At 35.6% G+C, this 15,768-nt stretch overlaps 1 protein-coding gene across 4 annotated transcripts in view; it reads right to left on the bottom strand.

Annotated features, from left to right (window-relative positions):
• Positions 1-15,768, bottom strand: part of GNPDA2 (glucosamine-6-phosphate deaminase 2) — a 24,671-nt gene extending 8,903 nt beyond the window's left edge. The window contains exons 1-5 of one of the 4 annotated variants that reach the window (XM_023224501.2): positions 15,613-15,747; positions 11,181-11,342; positions 7,391-7,492; positions 6,191-6,373; positions 57-241 (exon numbers count right to left, since the gene is read on the bottom strand). In XM_023224501.2, coding sequence (XP_023080269.1) covers positions 57-241; positions 6,191-6,373; positions 7,391-7,492; positions 11,181-11,304 — 594 coding nt within the window. In that variant the 5' untranslated portion in view covers positions 11,305-11,342; positions 15,613-15,747. Of the gene's footprint in view, positions 1-56; positions 242-6,190; positions 6,374-7,390; positions 7,493-10,091; positions 10,180-11,180; positions 11,343-15,612 lie in introns of those variants that run through there. The other 3 variants (XM_023224504.2, XM_023224502.2, XM_023224503.1) reach the window with 3 other exon arrangements.

Below are 15,768 nucleotides of genomic sequence, written 5' to 3'. Positions count from 1 at the left end.
TGCAAAATAATAATATATTGACATCAAAGGAAAAACAAAGAACATTTAATGCTTACTTCTCTAGCATCCATCACTGTCCCCACACCAACAGTTAGAGCCATAGTTGGCACTTTTGATAAATCTCCATCAAAATATTTGGCATTTGCCAAGATGGTATCCATTGCTAGAGTCTTTAATCTTGTCCTTGATACTAAACTGGATCCAGGCTCATTGAAAGCGATATGACCATCTGGACCAATTCCTTTCAAAAGAAATATACATACATATACACATGATGTAAATAGGTTTCACAAAGTTCAATGTGCGTTAAAGAACAGCAACAAAACACTTACCTTGTTTGATTTTATACTTGAATTCCTATTACTGCATTAAAATATTTGTTTCTGTATTGATTCAACAAATGTTTCAACATTTTCTACATGCTTAGCAATGAGCTGACATGATTCTAATAGTAAAATTAAGTATCACCTTATATTAATATAACATTTGATAATTTATAAAGCCCATTCACATGCATCATCACAACAGATTATTAAATATTATTTAATAATCTTATGAGATGGTCAAATTAGCCATATCTATTTCCCTCATTTCCTCCACCTTTTTCTACATACAAAAGGAAATTTTGATGCTCAAGAAAAATAAGTGACTTGTTCAACGTCACAACTGGGTAAACACTGAGACAGGACTCAGATCTGTCTTCTGATTCCTACTCGGACATCTTTATAAGTCACACTTTAATTTACTTCGTTGTAGTCCAGATACGGCAATTAACTAGTAGACCTTTCTGTAGGATAGTTTCCTCACTTATAGAAATGTGTGGATTGGACAAGGTAATGTCTAGGTGAATAGTTTTTTTTTTTCTTTTTCAAACTTCTGACTGTAACCCTTGTAAGAAATAACATTTGATGTTGCAATCTAGTATATATATATACACATATACAACACAAACATGTAAAATATAATTAAGACAAGAATTGCATGAAATCATACTTACCCTTACTAGGAACCATACAAGCTGTTTTCTATTACATTGCATTTCATTAACAAAAGGAAAATGTTGCATGTAACTGGCTATATTGATTTTATGATATAATAATGGGTGACAACCAGTTTTAAAAACACTGCTTTAAAGAGACCTAGTGCCAACTCTAATATTCTAGGATTACCTCTAAAATATAGACAGGAATATGACATTCTTATTTGAAGGAAATGGAAGGTAATTCTTTTCACAAACTTAAGAATCTTTCCATGACATACATAAATCGAGTTTTATTTATAAGTACCCTAGTAGCTAGTCACATTTCTGGCAACCTCAGATAAAAAATAAATCTGCTAATTCCGTGAGTCCTTAAAATATCTTTTACATTTATATTCTGTGTATTTACTTTAATGATATCTGTATTTTACTGACAGCACACAATTTTAATAAAATTTATATAAAATATGACAGAGTAACCCAGTTTTGAAAAATGAAGAAATGAATATTCTTTTGAAGCAGGTACAGATGCCAAAGTACAACAATTTATGAATTTCTAATAAGGAGCCATAAGACCAGACCTACATGTGGTTAATATGCATTGACTGTTTCTACTATTAAGTATGTATCTGCTTATAAACATATATTAATTATAGGCATTAAATTCTCTAGATTTGTAAAAGTGTTCTGTTTCTCCTCTTAGGTATACATATCCCTAACATATTTCTCTACATATGTGTAAAGAGGGAAGGATGGGATCAGGAAAATACAAGCTTCAGGAAAAAATATGAAGTCTACTAAGATCTACTACTAGTGACCTCACTGATGATTTGGGCCTTACAGAAGTGTACAGCTAGTACAGCTAAGCTGAAATTATGAGCAAAGGTTAATAATAGAGCTGGGTCAAGATATTTGCTTGTTGGTTGTAACTGTCAAAAATCGAGGTTCCTGAAATAAAATTATTTTTTTAAATGTGGCTAATTCTTATTCAGCCTTTAAGTCTAAATTAAGATACCAGCACCTCTATGAAACATCTCTAAAACTCATTGTCTGGAGTAAATGTCATTCCTGTGTTCCTACAGTTCTAACAGTAGTGTACATGTACTCTTCATGAAAGTACGGGCTTTATCTTCATCACTATATTCTTACCATTTAGAACAACAAGTGACACACAGGATGCACTTATTAAATAATGTCTGGATAAATGAATGCATGGTTGCTATTCTTTGGTCAGCTCAGTATAGTTTCTTCCACCTCCCACCTTGTTCTCTTCTGCCTTGCTCCCCTCACCAGAGGGGCTGGAACAATTTTAATTTCCTATATCCCTCTTAGGTAAAGTTACTGTGGTCTAGAGACAAGCACTTGTCTCAGGCTAACCAATCAGAATCTCTGTGTGGATCTGAATCTTGACCAGGGATACAGTAAGGAAGAAGGCATGGCGAACTGAAGTACTGGATGATAGCACTGCAGGGAGAAGACTGATGAGTTTCTACTTCTGAGATCTGAGGTTCTCTGGTTGTTTTTCCAAAGACTTGGTGGTTTCAACTTTTCCTTCAGTTGGTGAGTTAACCTAGAATCATTCCAGTTAATTTACTATTGATCCCATTATTTCCTTTTTCTAGCAAAGCAAAGAATCCAAGCATGCAACCAAATGAGAATGTTAACATTTTCCCCACTGTCTTATTTTTACTTTTTAAAACCACTATCACCTAGGCCAAGTGCAGTGGCTCACACCTGTAATCCTAGCACTTTGGGAGGCCAAGGCAGGTGGATCACCAGAGGTCAGAAGTTCGAGATCAGCCTGGCCAACATGGCAAAATCCCATCTCCACTAAAGATACAAAAGTTAGCTGGGCATGGAGGCAGGTGCCTGTAGTCCTAGCTACTCGGGAGGCTGAGGCAGGAGGATTGCTTGAGCCTGGGAGGTGGAGGTTGTAGTGAGCCAAGATCAAGCCACTGTACTCCAGCCCAGGTGACAGAACGAGACTCCATCTCAACAACAACAAAAAACCCAAGACACTATTGCCTTAAGATATTTTAAAAGTTTATATATTTAAGATTTTATTGTAAAACTAGATTTTTAAAATTATTTACTTATTTATTCATGTTGAGATGGAGTTTCACTCTTGTTGCCCAGGCTGGAGTGCAATGGCATGATATCAGCTCACCACAACCTCCACCTCCGAGTTCAAGCGATTTTCCTGCCTCAGCCTCCCGAGTAGCTGGAATTACAGGCATGTGCCACCACGTCCAACTAATTTTGTATTTTTTTAGTAGAGATGGGGTTTCTCCATGTTGGTCAGTCTCGTCTCGAACTCCCGACCTCAGGTGATACGCCCACCTCGGCCTCCCAAAGTGCTGGGATTATAGGTGTGAGCCACTGGGACCAGCCCTAGATTTTATTTTTAAAAATCCATGTTTGTGTATCTTATTGCTGGGGTTAAGTCAGGAATTGCATGATACACCTTTACCCTTTCTCTCAACACGTTTGCCATCAAGAGGAAGAATGAGAATGTCTAAGTATGTATTTCCTTCTTTTTCTTTTCCTCTTCCCTCTAGGATAGGGAACTCTGCTCTAATTCCCTGGAATGAGCAATAGCAGATTAACATTTTTGAGCTCTTCTCATTCTACTGTTTCAATTCAAAGGGTAGGAGTGAAAAACCCCATTCTGGCTTCAAGCCCAAACTGCAATCTCTATTTCAACTTTACCTTTAATAAAGCTGATATTTTGATCCCATTTGGCACAGTTCTTAGAGTTTTTATTAACCAAACCCTGGAACAAAAGAAGGGTAGTCGTAAGACCCAGATGCCAATCCTCATCTAAAAATCCAATGATGATAAACCTAGATCAACAAATGAGATTCTTTCATGAATACATATCCAATAATAGGGCACCCTAAATAAGGAAAAGTTCAAAGAAAATACAATAATCCTTCTCTCTCTATGCACAAGTATGTCCTTTAGATGGTACATATAAAATGTCAGGCATTGGATCATCCATGACTATAGTAAAGATGTTAATGTAAGAGGCACGGGAACTCTCTTAAAATATATTTGGGAGTGGGCAGGAGCGGAGAAAGAACTACAGGAAGCTTAAGACAAATTGGTTAAAAAACCAAATCAAATTCTTTTTAGTGGTGTCAGTGATCAACATAATTACAACTTATGCAACATATATTTCAAAAGGAGACCTGAGGTGGTTTATACTGAAGAAACATAACCCCCCAAAAAAAATTAGCTAAAAAGAAGTACTAAATGATTTAAAGTTACAAGGAAAGAGAAAAGTTCTACCAGACACCTTGAATAAGAGTTACAGGCTTAAACATTATTTTATGCTATGAATGCTTTCTGGAAGGCAGGCAAAGGAACAAAATCAAGTGTTATCAGTGTTATTCTGATAAAATAGTAAAATTGATTTCCTATTTTTGAGTCTACAAGAGGTTTGTCATATGCATACTTATGTAAGGTCAATAAATTAACAAGGGGAAAAGAAAGTCCACAAATGAAGACATTTTCAAGCAGTCACTTAATAATGAACCTCCAACAACTAAAAGTCTTTTTTTTCTTATAGTAAATGAGTGAAAACTTTTTTTTTATATAAGCAGTTGCAGTATGTTGTACTCCAGTAATTCTACTAGATTCTGGTGTGGAGTTTAGAAAATCTAAAGATTAGATGGTCTATGCACCCCTCAGATACTCTCAAATATCTACTGTCTTAGCCTGAATACTGGAAGATACAAATGGTTAATTATCCCCAAATTGAGCCATACGTACAAAGCAGGAGTATGCATATTTTCTAGGATTACAGAAGTAGTATTAGTAAATTTTATTTAAAACAGATAACCTTCTAATTTGAAAAGCGTCTAACTTGGTTTCTTGCTCCAATAAACAACCATTCTATCAAGAAAGCAAATGTTATTGACTCTGCTAGGTAGAAATAAAAACTGTCTTACAGAGAAGATTTCAATCCAGCTGGATGTCCTAAGAGGGAATTCGGTAAAAATCCCAAGGAATTCAGTAATTCTAAGGGACAATTATTTCGGCATTTACAGTTGAGAGAGAAAGAGAAGACTGAAGTAGCACTTATGGAGTACCAACTACACACCAAGCACCGTGTAAGGCATTTTATACACGTTACAACATGATTAATTCTCACAAATTTTGGAATGGTTAACATTAATCCTCTTTTACAAACGATGTACTTATACTGAACTTCAATAAACTTTCCAAGGTCACACAGATACTAAGTGGCTAAAACAGGATACAATTTTACATCTGACTTTAAAATCAAATTTCCTCCAAAGATAATCAACTATCTCAACCATACTTGGCCACTTCAAGTATAAATTAACCTCAGTACAGCTCTACTGAAGATCAAATTCATGTAATTTTGATCAGTGTTCTATTAAGTTAATAATAAGTTATATACAGATAATTTACAGCATTAGTATTTTTAGTTGAATATTAAAGAATATGGCAAAAAAATTTGATTTTAGTTTAGTTGATGTTGTATTATTCTTATAGCAATTAGCTAGCTGACTGCGATAGTTTATACTAATAGAAAACCATATTGTCATTATAAAGGAAAGAACTTCCTATTTTTAACTGTAGATTATGTATACACACACACATATAAAAATTACAAGTGGAATTTGGCAAATTAAACATTAATTTTGGAATTTATGACATTTATACAGCTTAAGTCATATTAAGGCTGATAAGTAAAAAGTTTTACATCATTCTTAACTGATTACTCAGTAAGATGAAACAATTAAAGTGATCTACTAAAATCCACCTGTTCCTCATGCAATCGTTTAAACTCTGGAATTTGATAAGTAGGTTGGCTAGAGTTTTAAAGAAATAGTAAAAAGAAGCTATCATTTAGGTAAAGAAACATATTACTCATTTTGAAAGATGTGGTAAACTGTCAACTTTAAAGAGGTAGTTGTAAGAGTTTAACATGGATTGGGATGTACCTCTCAAGGAATAATGTAAATAATTCCAGCTGTCAATTTGAAGGCTAAGATGGGAATTTTAAGATTATTTTCTGAAGAAAATGAAGTAAAACAGGAATCAGTAGCAGAATTAATGGGTATTATGGACAGCCACAGGTGCTCTTCACATTACACAATGGGAAGATTTCTTTTATAAATTTAAAAATCCCTAATTCAAACACTAACAAACAGTTAATGACAAAAGGTTTTTACATACCTCCAACAAAAAGATCTATTCCTCCAGCTTCCTTTATTTTCTTTTCAAAAGCATCACATTCTGCTTGTAAATCTACAGCATTCCCATCAAGGATATGTGCATTATTAGGATCTATATCAATATGCTTAAAAAAGTTATTCCACATATAAGAATGGTAGCTTTCAGGATGATTTCTCGGAAGTCCTAAAGATGAAGTTAATAAAAATATAAGTATTCCCAGAAATAAATCTAAAGTTTATTTTTCTGTTTAAGTCATAAGTGTTATTTAATGTATGTAACTTCTCTATACCATATTCAATTTAAAAGCATTTTTATGTGGAATATATGATTATATGCCCAGTATTAATCACCTTAAACATATGCATTAATTCATAAAACATTTATGGAATACTATTATCTTATTTTATAGGTGAACAATTGAAACATAGGGATCTTTCCCAAAGGTCCCATCGTTCACAAAGGAGATAGGATTCAAACACAGAAAGTCTAGTTCATGTGCACTTCATCACTATACTCTTCTCAAACACACACAATTTTAATCAATGAAACTGACTTTCATGTTAAGCTCAAAATAATCAGCCATTCAAGTGAAATGATAGTCATGTTTCTCCTCTATTCATACTATATGTGTGCAGATTATGTGGAATCACAGTACTTCTTTGGCTATCATTTATGCTACCATTAAATATGTATTGCTATATTTAAATTTTAACAGAGTTTCTATACATCATAGATTTCAGGCAGGCAAGTTAACACTCAATGAATTATAAAAGTTTCAGGGCTACCAATATAGCTTTTGATTTGAAAAACTACTTAACTAATTACCTTTACATATACATTAGATTATCCTGACAACACTGATTTTAACTCTGCTTTAAGAAAAAAGAGAATGAGAAATGTGAGTGGACTGGCTTAAAGTTACATCACTGGTGAGTTGCAGAGCCCCGCATGAATGCAGATCTTCTGATTTCCAGTCCTTCATTCCTTCCACTATTCTGTGCTACTATCACAAAAATACAGGTTTTTATATAAACTCCCAATCTCATCTCAAAGCAGTACATTACATTTTAGAAATATATTCATACATTAATATTATATTCAAAACATAAATTCAAATATACTAATATTCTAAAACTACATTCATTTTATTCAAAATGTAACATACCCAAATAATAGTCAATATCTTTAAGTATAGCTTACCTACATATTCATCCATATTAAAGGTCTTCACATATTTAAAAGAAAGGTGTCCATTCTTATGATATTCTATTAGTTTTTTATAGCATCCTAAAGGTGTACTCCCTAAAAGACATAAAAATTCCATTTTCTAACATGACTTAATAATCTATTAAAACTTTTTATTAACTTTACCTATGTTTTTCTTAATAATATTCTGTCGTTCTGATTAATTAGGCAATTATTAACTTAAATACATAATCAATTAACAAGTGTTTAAACATTTTGGTAAACTAGAATTTGCTGAATAAAGCTGGAAATCTGTCAATAAAAACTGAAGTTTGGAAAATTATCCTTGAGTTGTTGGGTACTGGGATATATTATTACAAATTCTAAGATTAGAAGTTTCTAGAGTATATACCTGAATTTTTAAAAATCTCCCTTTCTGAAAACAAAATCTTGAGTTGTTGCACAAATGATATATAAATAGGTCAAGTGTTGACCATTTACTGAAATCAAAAGGGAAAACAGAGCTAAATTTAAATATTGCCCCTACTTTCAAAACAGAATCTCAAACTGGCAAACACTGAGTAGGGACTTTAGCCTTACAGCTTTCTAAATGAAGCTCCTGTTTCTCATCTTTTGATAACTTCAGCATGTATCAGCTAAAATGTGTAAAGTGAGAAAAAGAAGTTATTTTTGCTTAGGACAGAATTTATAGGAAAGAGGATCTTCTAATATTTCATCTGAGTTCTTGATTCTATTGTTTTATAAAATTACAGTTTGATATGTGAAAAGATGGTGCTTCATGGTACGACAGAATAAAAATAAATTAATTTAGCCACTTGATGGCCTTCATCTTTGCTTTCTAAATTTTTTTTTTTTTCTTTTTTCATTTTAACTTCAAACTGAAAGGCCAGATTGCATTCTTATAACAAGTTATCTGGCCCTCCCAATCCTAGTTGGAGTACTGATTCCTAGTTAACCCACCATCACAAAACAGTGCAAACAAAAGGCTGCACAAAAAATTCCAACCCAAGTATCATACAGAAATCTGATAAAACTAAACTGTCTCTGACAAAAACAAATACAAAGGAAATTCAAGAATAGTAAAAAGACTGCCTCTCATTTGAGATGACAGAATAGACAAGGCTATAAATAAATACCACACAGGTTCACAGAACAGAAAAATAAAAGATTTTCTAAAAGCTTAGCACATATGTTGTTTTAGATTACAATTATTAATTTAAAAAGTATGTAGTAAAATTTTACATTTCTTTCTCAACAAGCTATAGCCCACTAACATGAAACCTGCCTAAAAGATGGATAAATATGCTTTCCCTCTTCCTTTCTGGAAGGATAAATGAATCTCTTCCCTCTTTTAGTGTCAAGAGACGAGTTATAGGATTCTCTCAATTTAAGGATATATGAATAAAAAGGTGATCTGTCACAAATGAGGTGACAAAAAAATTCATTTTCTATTTTGTAATCAACGTGGCTAAAAGACTGAAGAAAAAAGAACTGGTTAAAGAAACTTAATTTTAATATTTGCTTTGTAATAGTCATTACTAACACAATTTAGCAAGTACCTACTATGATTTATACAAAACAAGGATTAAGACATTTTCTTTCCTGTAAGAACTCACAATATAAGGATAAGCAAGTACAAAATAGCAGTAACACAGGAAAAACGCTATAATCTAAAAGAAGTTTGAGTATTGCAGAATATCAAATAAAAAAGACTACAATCTTGCTAGTTGGAAGAACAATAAAAGAAAATGGCATTTCAATTCAGTCTTGATGAAGGGATACAATTTCGACAAAGAGGAAACTAACTCAGAGCAGAGCAAAGATGGAGCCGGAGAGTCAATGATGACATCTGTCTACCATGTGGCTAGATGCTGTGCTGAGGTTTTTATATATTACCTCACATAAAGCTCACAACCTTGAGAAACTGGCATTATCTTTCCCATTTTGAAGATAGAATAACTGGGTCAAAAAGATCAAGGAATTTGCCAAATATCATATGGCTGTGAAACCAGGGATTCAAATCTAGATACGTCTGGTGCCAGAGCTCATACAGATTCCATTAAATAACATGCGAGGAATATGAGTGAAAGCAAAGCAAAGCAGCCAGCAAGTTCAAGCCTATTCTTGAACTGCAAGCAGTCAAATCTGCCTAGCCCAGTTCTGGGTAAGGAAATGGTGGGAATAAGTTTTGGGAAGCAGATCAGGCTCACAGCATACAGGCTTTAAATGTCACCCTCATTAAGCTCACGTGAGTAAATATAAAATTGAACAGATATTGCCCAGAAATTGAGCTTGATGGGGAGATAATTACAATACAGCCTGGTACTAGCAATTACCGACATGTATGTTCAACTCTCAAAAGCAGTGGTGGAAGGGGACATAATTAACCTTGTCAATGGTCAATGAAGGAGAGTAATGGAAAATTTCAACAAGGTTTTCCAGAGATACTCCCTTGGCAGGTATATTACTAGCAGTTATGCTACCCAAAATAAAGCAAAGCTGTAGATCTAAATACACAAAAAGATGTTTAGCACTGCTGACATTTAAGACTCTCTAAGTCTTTTTGTCCCCATTCAAATTACTGTTTTTTCTGCATCATAATTAACACAACGTCATTAATAGAGGTAGGCGGAGTGCAACTAAGGATAACAGCATAGAAACTATACAGAAACCACATTCAACCCCAAGGGCTCACATATCAGAACTGAGGGTGCTGGGGGTGTAGTACTGGTGTGTCCAGTGAAAAAAGTCACCTTTTGCCATTCTCACCAAGATCTACTGCCCTGGACCAAAAGAGAAAAAGCAAAACAAAACAATCAGCTTGAAGAGTACCATTCATGGAAATTACTCAAGTGGGAAAAAATTACAATTGTAGTTTTTATGTAATTAGCATGTATGAGGGGAGGAGTTGGAGAAAATAGTCTGTTTAAATAAAATACTTACAGAAACTATAAATTTATAGACTATTTACAGTATACAAGGGACTTACACATACACTATCTTAGCTGACTCTCAAAACAGCATCTTAAGTTATTATCTATATCTTTCTTATAGGTAAGGAAACCAAGGCTCAGGGGTATAGAACAAATGCCTTGTAGTCAATAAGGAGCAACTTTAGTTCCAGGTCTAATACTCTGTGAAAATCATGGGTCAAATAAAGTGCCATAAGATCAAATGACACAACCTGGTTGTTTTTTAAGAGCATGCTTAATGGAAAACTTAATTCAATAAAATATGTAATTAATGCTTCTCCTTAAACTGTGATGAAGACATATTTTTCACTTGTAATATATCTATAATAGAAGCAACATAAATAGTAAAAGGCTAACAAGCATTACATAATATATAACTTCTATATTAATAAGGATTTATAAGGCAGGTGAAGTTAAATTAAAAGGCAACAGTACATAACTTAGGTACCTCTTAATGATTAATAAGAAAGCCAATCAATTAAAAACTTGTACGAATGATAAAAGCAATGCTCCCCAAAACAAAGGACTACTAGAAAAATGTACAAAAAATATGAACAACACTTAAGTTACAATATATCCTATTGCATTTTGGAGTGATAGGTGAGACTAAACTTTTGCACAAGACCTAGTAACACACTATAGATAGTAGATTTTATATACATGCATTTTTCTGGCCTTTTATACTACGATGTTCAATTAGTGATATGGCAAAAATGAATGGGGAAAGTATCTTACTAAGAGAAACCCTTCAATTCCACCAGAATTAAATTTGGGTAACATCAGAATATAAAATGGAAAAAGTAGTTAATTACCTGTTGGTAAACCCAGTGTAAAATATCTGTCCTGTCCAGGTTTGAACTGAATGATGCGATTACAGATGTACTTGGCTGCCCATTCACTAGCCAAGTCATAGTTATCAAGAATTACAAGCCTCATTATGGCGACGCAGAGCTTCCAGAACAAGAAGTTCAAACCTGAGAAAAGTTCATTTTAGAACACTTTACATAATAAATAGATAATTTAAATTTAATAACTTTTTAAAAGATGTAAATAATAAATAGAGCACTGAAACAGCAGAATATAGTGATGATTTTTAAAAGTACATTACTGAAGAAGGACATGCACATATACAATCCGAATTTTAAAAATAGTAATAATAGCTGTTCTCTTTTGAGCAGACACGGAGTTTAAGGCAGTGGGCTAGGTCATTTAAAAGTATAGTTAGCCTTCTGTGGATTCCATATTCGAGGACTCAACCAACCAAGAACTGAAAATATTCAGGGGAAAAAAGATGTTTGCATCTGTATTAAACAGGTACAGACTTTTTTTTTTTTTTTTTTGGTCATTATTCCCTAAACAATACAGTATAACAACTATTTACATAGCATTTACATTGTATTGGGTATTACAAGTAATCTAGAGATAAAGTATATGGGAGTAGGTGGGCAGGTGATATGCAAGTGCTATGCCATATAATTTCAGGGACTTAATTATCTGTGGATTTTGGTATCTGAAGGGGGATCCTAGAATCAATCCCTAACAGATACCAACAGACACCACCCACAGATACCAGGGACAAGTGTACATATTTTAATCCTTACAGCCATCTTGTGAAGTAAATAAAATGCCCAGTTGTAGATGAGGAAATGGACTCACATGATTTGACTAAGGTCACACAGGTAGTTAAGCAACAAGGTCAGAATTCAAATTGTAACAATGGGATCACACTAGACATGTTATTTTTAATAAGAGAATTCAACAGAAGAAAAAGAAAACAAAGTGAACTAAATAAACTGATCTCTGGAGGAGAAATTTCTTCACAAAAGGCAATTTTAGTTCCTCAAAAATTGTTCTAAAGTTAAGAAAATTATACATATATTAAGAGATCAGTCACTTAAAAGCTACATAATTCCATTTTACACAATGTAGGTTAATACCATGAAAGATGTGGAAATCAGCATTCTTACAGTAACTCACAGCTTCTGATATCTGTAAGACATATTGTTTTCCTTCTTTTAAAAAAAATGGTATAAATTTAAGGGGTACAAATGCAATTTCGTTACACGGATATAGTTTAGTGACTAGGTCTGGGGTTTTCGTGTATCTATCATCTGAATAATGTACATTGATCCTAGCAATTTCTCATCATCTACCCACTCCTACTCCCCAACCCTTCTGAGCCTCCAATATCTATCAGTCTGCTTTCCATCAACCATGTGTACACATTATTTAACTCCCACTTATAAATGAGAACATGTGGTATTTTTCTTTCTGTTTTGGAGTTGTTAATGGCCTCCAGTTCCACTCATGTTACTGCAAAGGACACAATTTCATTTTCAACGGCTGAATTTCGCGGTGTATATATACCACATTTTCTTTATCCAATCATTCATTGATCGACACTCAGGTTGATTTCTTATCTTTGCTAATGTTTTTAATGGAAGGAAGGCCATAAGTGTGAGGTGTCCAACTCCTTGGCATTTTGAACAAAGAACTGCACAAAAAGAAGGAAACACAGTAATGAAGCAGCGAAAGCAGGGATACTGAAGCAAGAAAAGCATTCCATGGGGTGGGAGTGGGCCCAAGCAAGCAGCTCAAGGGTCCGGTTACAAAGTTTTCTGGGTTTTAAGTATTCCTTTTGAGGTCCCTTAACAGTTACACCTTATCTGCATGAAGGATTTGGTCCGTGGCTAATTAAAGGTTGAGGTGAATTGGCTCTCTATGCAGATGAAGGGATGGCCCATGCTCAGTCCACCGCCAATCCAAGGCACATTCCCCTTCCACCTGAGAGGTGGCGGAAGGTAGTCGATTGTAGGGAGAGTAGCCTTTGGTCCTTTGCTACTTGGGTATGGGGAGATGGGTTTTTTCCTTTTGGTTCAGCTTTAGGAAGTTTCCGTTAATTGGTTATCTGGCTTTAGGTTCCCTGACCCCAGAGGCAGGTGTTTTCTCTTTCAGGAAGTCAGCACAAATTGGCCTTAGATTTCCTGCCCCCAGACCTTGGTGTTTTCCCTTGATTCAGCTTTAGGAAGTCAGCACGAATTGGCCTTAAGTTCCCGCCTCCAGACCCTATTCTACTGCCTCGCTGTCAATAGTGCTGAGATAAAAATGAGTGCGGCTTTTTGATATAATGAATTATTTTCCTTTAGACAGATACCCAGTAGTGAGATTGCCAAATGGTAGTTCTATTTTTAGTTCTTTGAGAAATCTTCATACACTCTTTTCTACAGAAGTTGAACTAACTTACATTACCACCAATAGTTTATAAACGTCTCCTTATAACATTTACTCAACATTCTATAACAATTCCCATAATCCTTAGATTTTTAATTCTTAGTTTCATATTTAAATGCATCAGTCACCAATACGAAGCTTTTTATAACATGGTTTCAGCATTCCTGACTTTTGTACCCACACACTTTACATACAGTAATAAGTCAAATTTTCTAAATTAATGAGATTAAAGGTCTTATTAAAATAAATGTATGGAATCTAAATGTCTTTAAGAAGATAACAGTTTCGAATTCTGACACACAACAAAATATTATGGTCACCATGATCTAGAATTCTGGCCCAATAACAATTATTTATTTACAGAAAATAAATTACATAGTAAGTCATCAATTCAGTCCAACAAATGGACTCAGCCTCCACTTAAATATATCCATCATCTAATGTCAAAAACAATTTTAGACTTTAAGCAAAGAATCAGAAGCAATTATTGGCTGTCATGACCATCAAAAGATACATTTACCTCTAACAAGAATATATGGCAAGCTGATTGTTAATAAAATGGGGTGGGGGGGGAAGTAAGGTAAGGAGGACGAGAAGCATTAGAGCTTTTCAATGTCTTCTGCGTCCTGGGCATGTTATTTTTCTCATTTCAACACACATTTGAAGACCTATTATATACTAAGCACTGCTAGGTTCCGTAGACACAAAAATGATTAAGAACTCTATTGTCAAAATGCTTAGAATCACTTAATTGTCTCTGAGGTTGAAATTATTATTCTCACTCTTCAGATACAGAAAACTGCAACTACAAGAAGTTTATTGCTGACGTTAAAAAGTGGCCCAGGGAGCTGACTTTAAAACTAAGTGTATCTGACTCAAAGACCCATATGCCAAAGATGTCTTATCAGTTGAGAATCACTTAGGATGCTAGTTAAAAATATAGATTCGCAGGTCCCTCTCCCTAGACACAGTGTTTCAAAGATTTGGAAGTCCAAGGAATCTCTGCTTTTGCAAATTATCACAGGTGATATTCATAATCAGGTGAAATTTGTTAAGAACACCACACACCTCACTGAAACGAAGTTCAAGCAAGTCTCTCAGACCAAGGTACAGGCAACTTTTTGTTTTATTGAACTCTCTGGAGGGCGCAGAGTCATCTCCAAAAGTCCCAAATGAATCCCTTCACCCAGAAGAAAGAAGAATTTCTTCACACTTATTTAAGTTTTTAAGATTTGACTTTTCCAGTTTTTGCCAATCCTCAGAGACCCAAATTACTATGGCCTTATGCAATTCCCTGGCATCACGACAAGACAGCATCAAAAAACAACAGAGCACCACCCTTTCCCTTGTCTTCCTTCAGGTGCTGATTCATTTTGGATGTGCATCGCTAGGAAAAAGAGCTGCTGCATATAAATCGCAAAACTTCAAAGCTGGATGGCAACTTCCACATGCGTGAAGTTACACAACTAGTTAATGGCGGGGCCAGGACCAGAATCTACACTTGCAGAACCTCTGCTCCGAGCTTTTCCTTACGCAACCTGACCTGACCTCAACGGGTAAGGGTGGCCTGGCCGTGCGTGTGGGACCGACCAGAGGAGGGACGAGAGACAGTAGAGAAGGCTGTGGGTCCAGCCCGGGAGGCGGGGACTGTAAATACCCTCAGTGGCGCTTTTGCCTGGCCCTCACTTGGCAAACGACAGCGAATGCAAATGAGGATGACTGTTAGGAATTTTTAACTAGTATAGGGAAAGGTGTCAGGAGGAAGCCGCGAGAGAGGAGAGGACAGGGACGCCTCCTCCGGTAGGCACAAATCCTGAGAGGACAATCAGGTCCACGACGGGCAGGACGGGAGACCCCACGCGCCCCCAGCCTCGAGGTTCCTGAGACCCCACTCCGCCCCGGCCCAGCGTCCCCATCTCGGCACAAAGCCCGCACAGGGCGAAGTCGCCGTTGGGTCCCCTGGCCCGAGTCCCCTTCTAGGCGCTCCCCCCGTCCCCCCGCCTCTAAGCTTACCGGCAGACCCAATGGCTCTTCCGACGCTGGAACAGCGGGAACAAGCAACACCCAACCACCCGCGAGCGACCCCGGCGGACCAGTGGAGCGCGAATCCCACGGACCCGGATGCAGATAAAGGCGCAGGAAGGAACCGCGGCGCGGCCGGCAGGCGCT

Source organism: Piliocolobus tephrosceles, chromosome 3 (assembly GCF_002776525.5).
Source record: "Piliocolobus tephrosceles isolate RC106 chromosome 3, ASM277652v3, whole genome shotgun sequence".
In the NCBI taxonomy this organism is placed as follows: Eukaryota; Metazoa; Chordata; class Mammalia; order Primates; family Cercopithecidae; genus Piliocolobus; species Piliocolobus tephrosceles.
The sequence above is the reverse complement of the archived record's forward strand: the minus strand, read 5'-3'. Positions and strand labels throughout refer to the sequence as shown.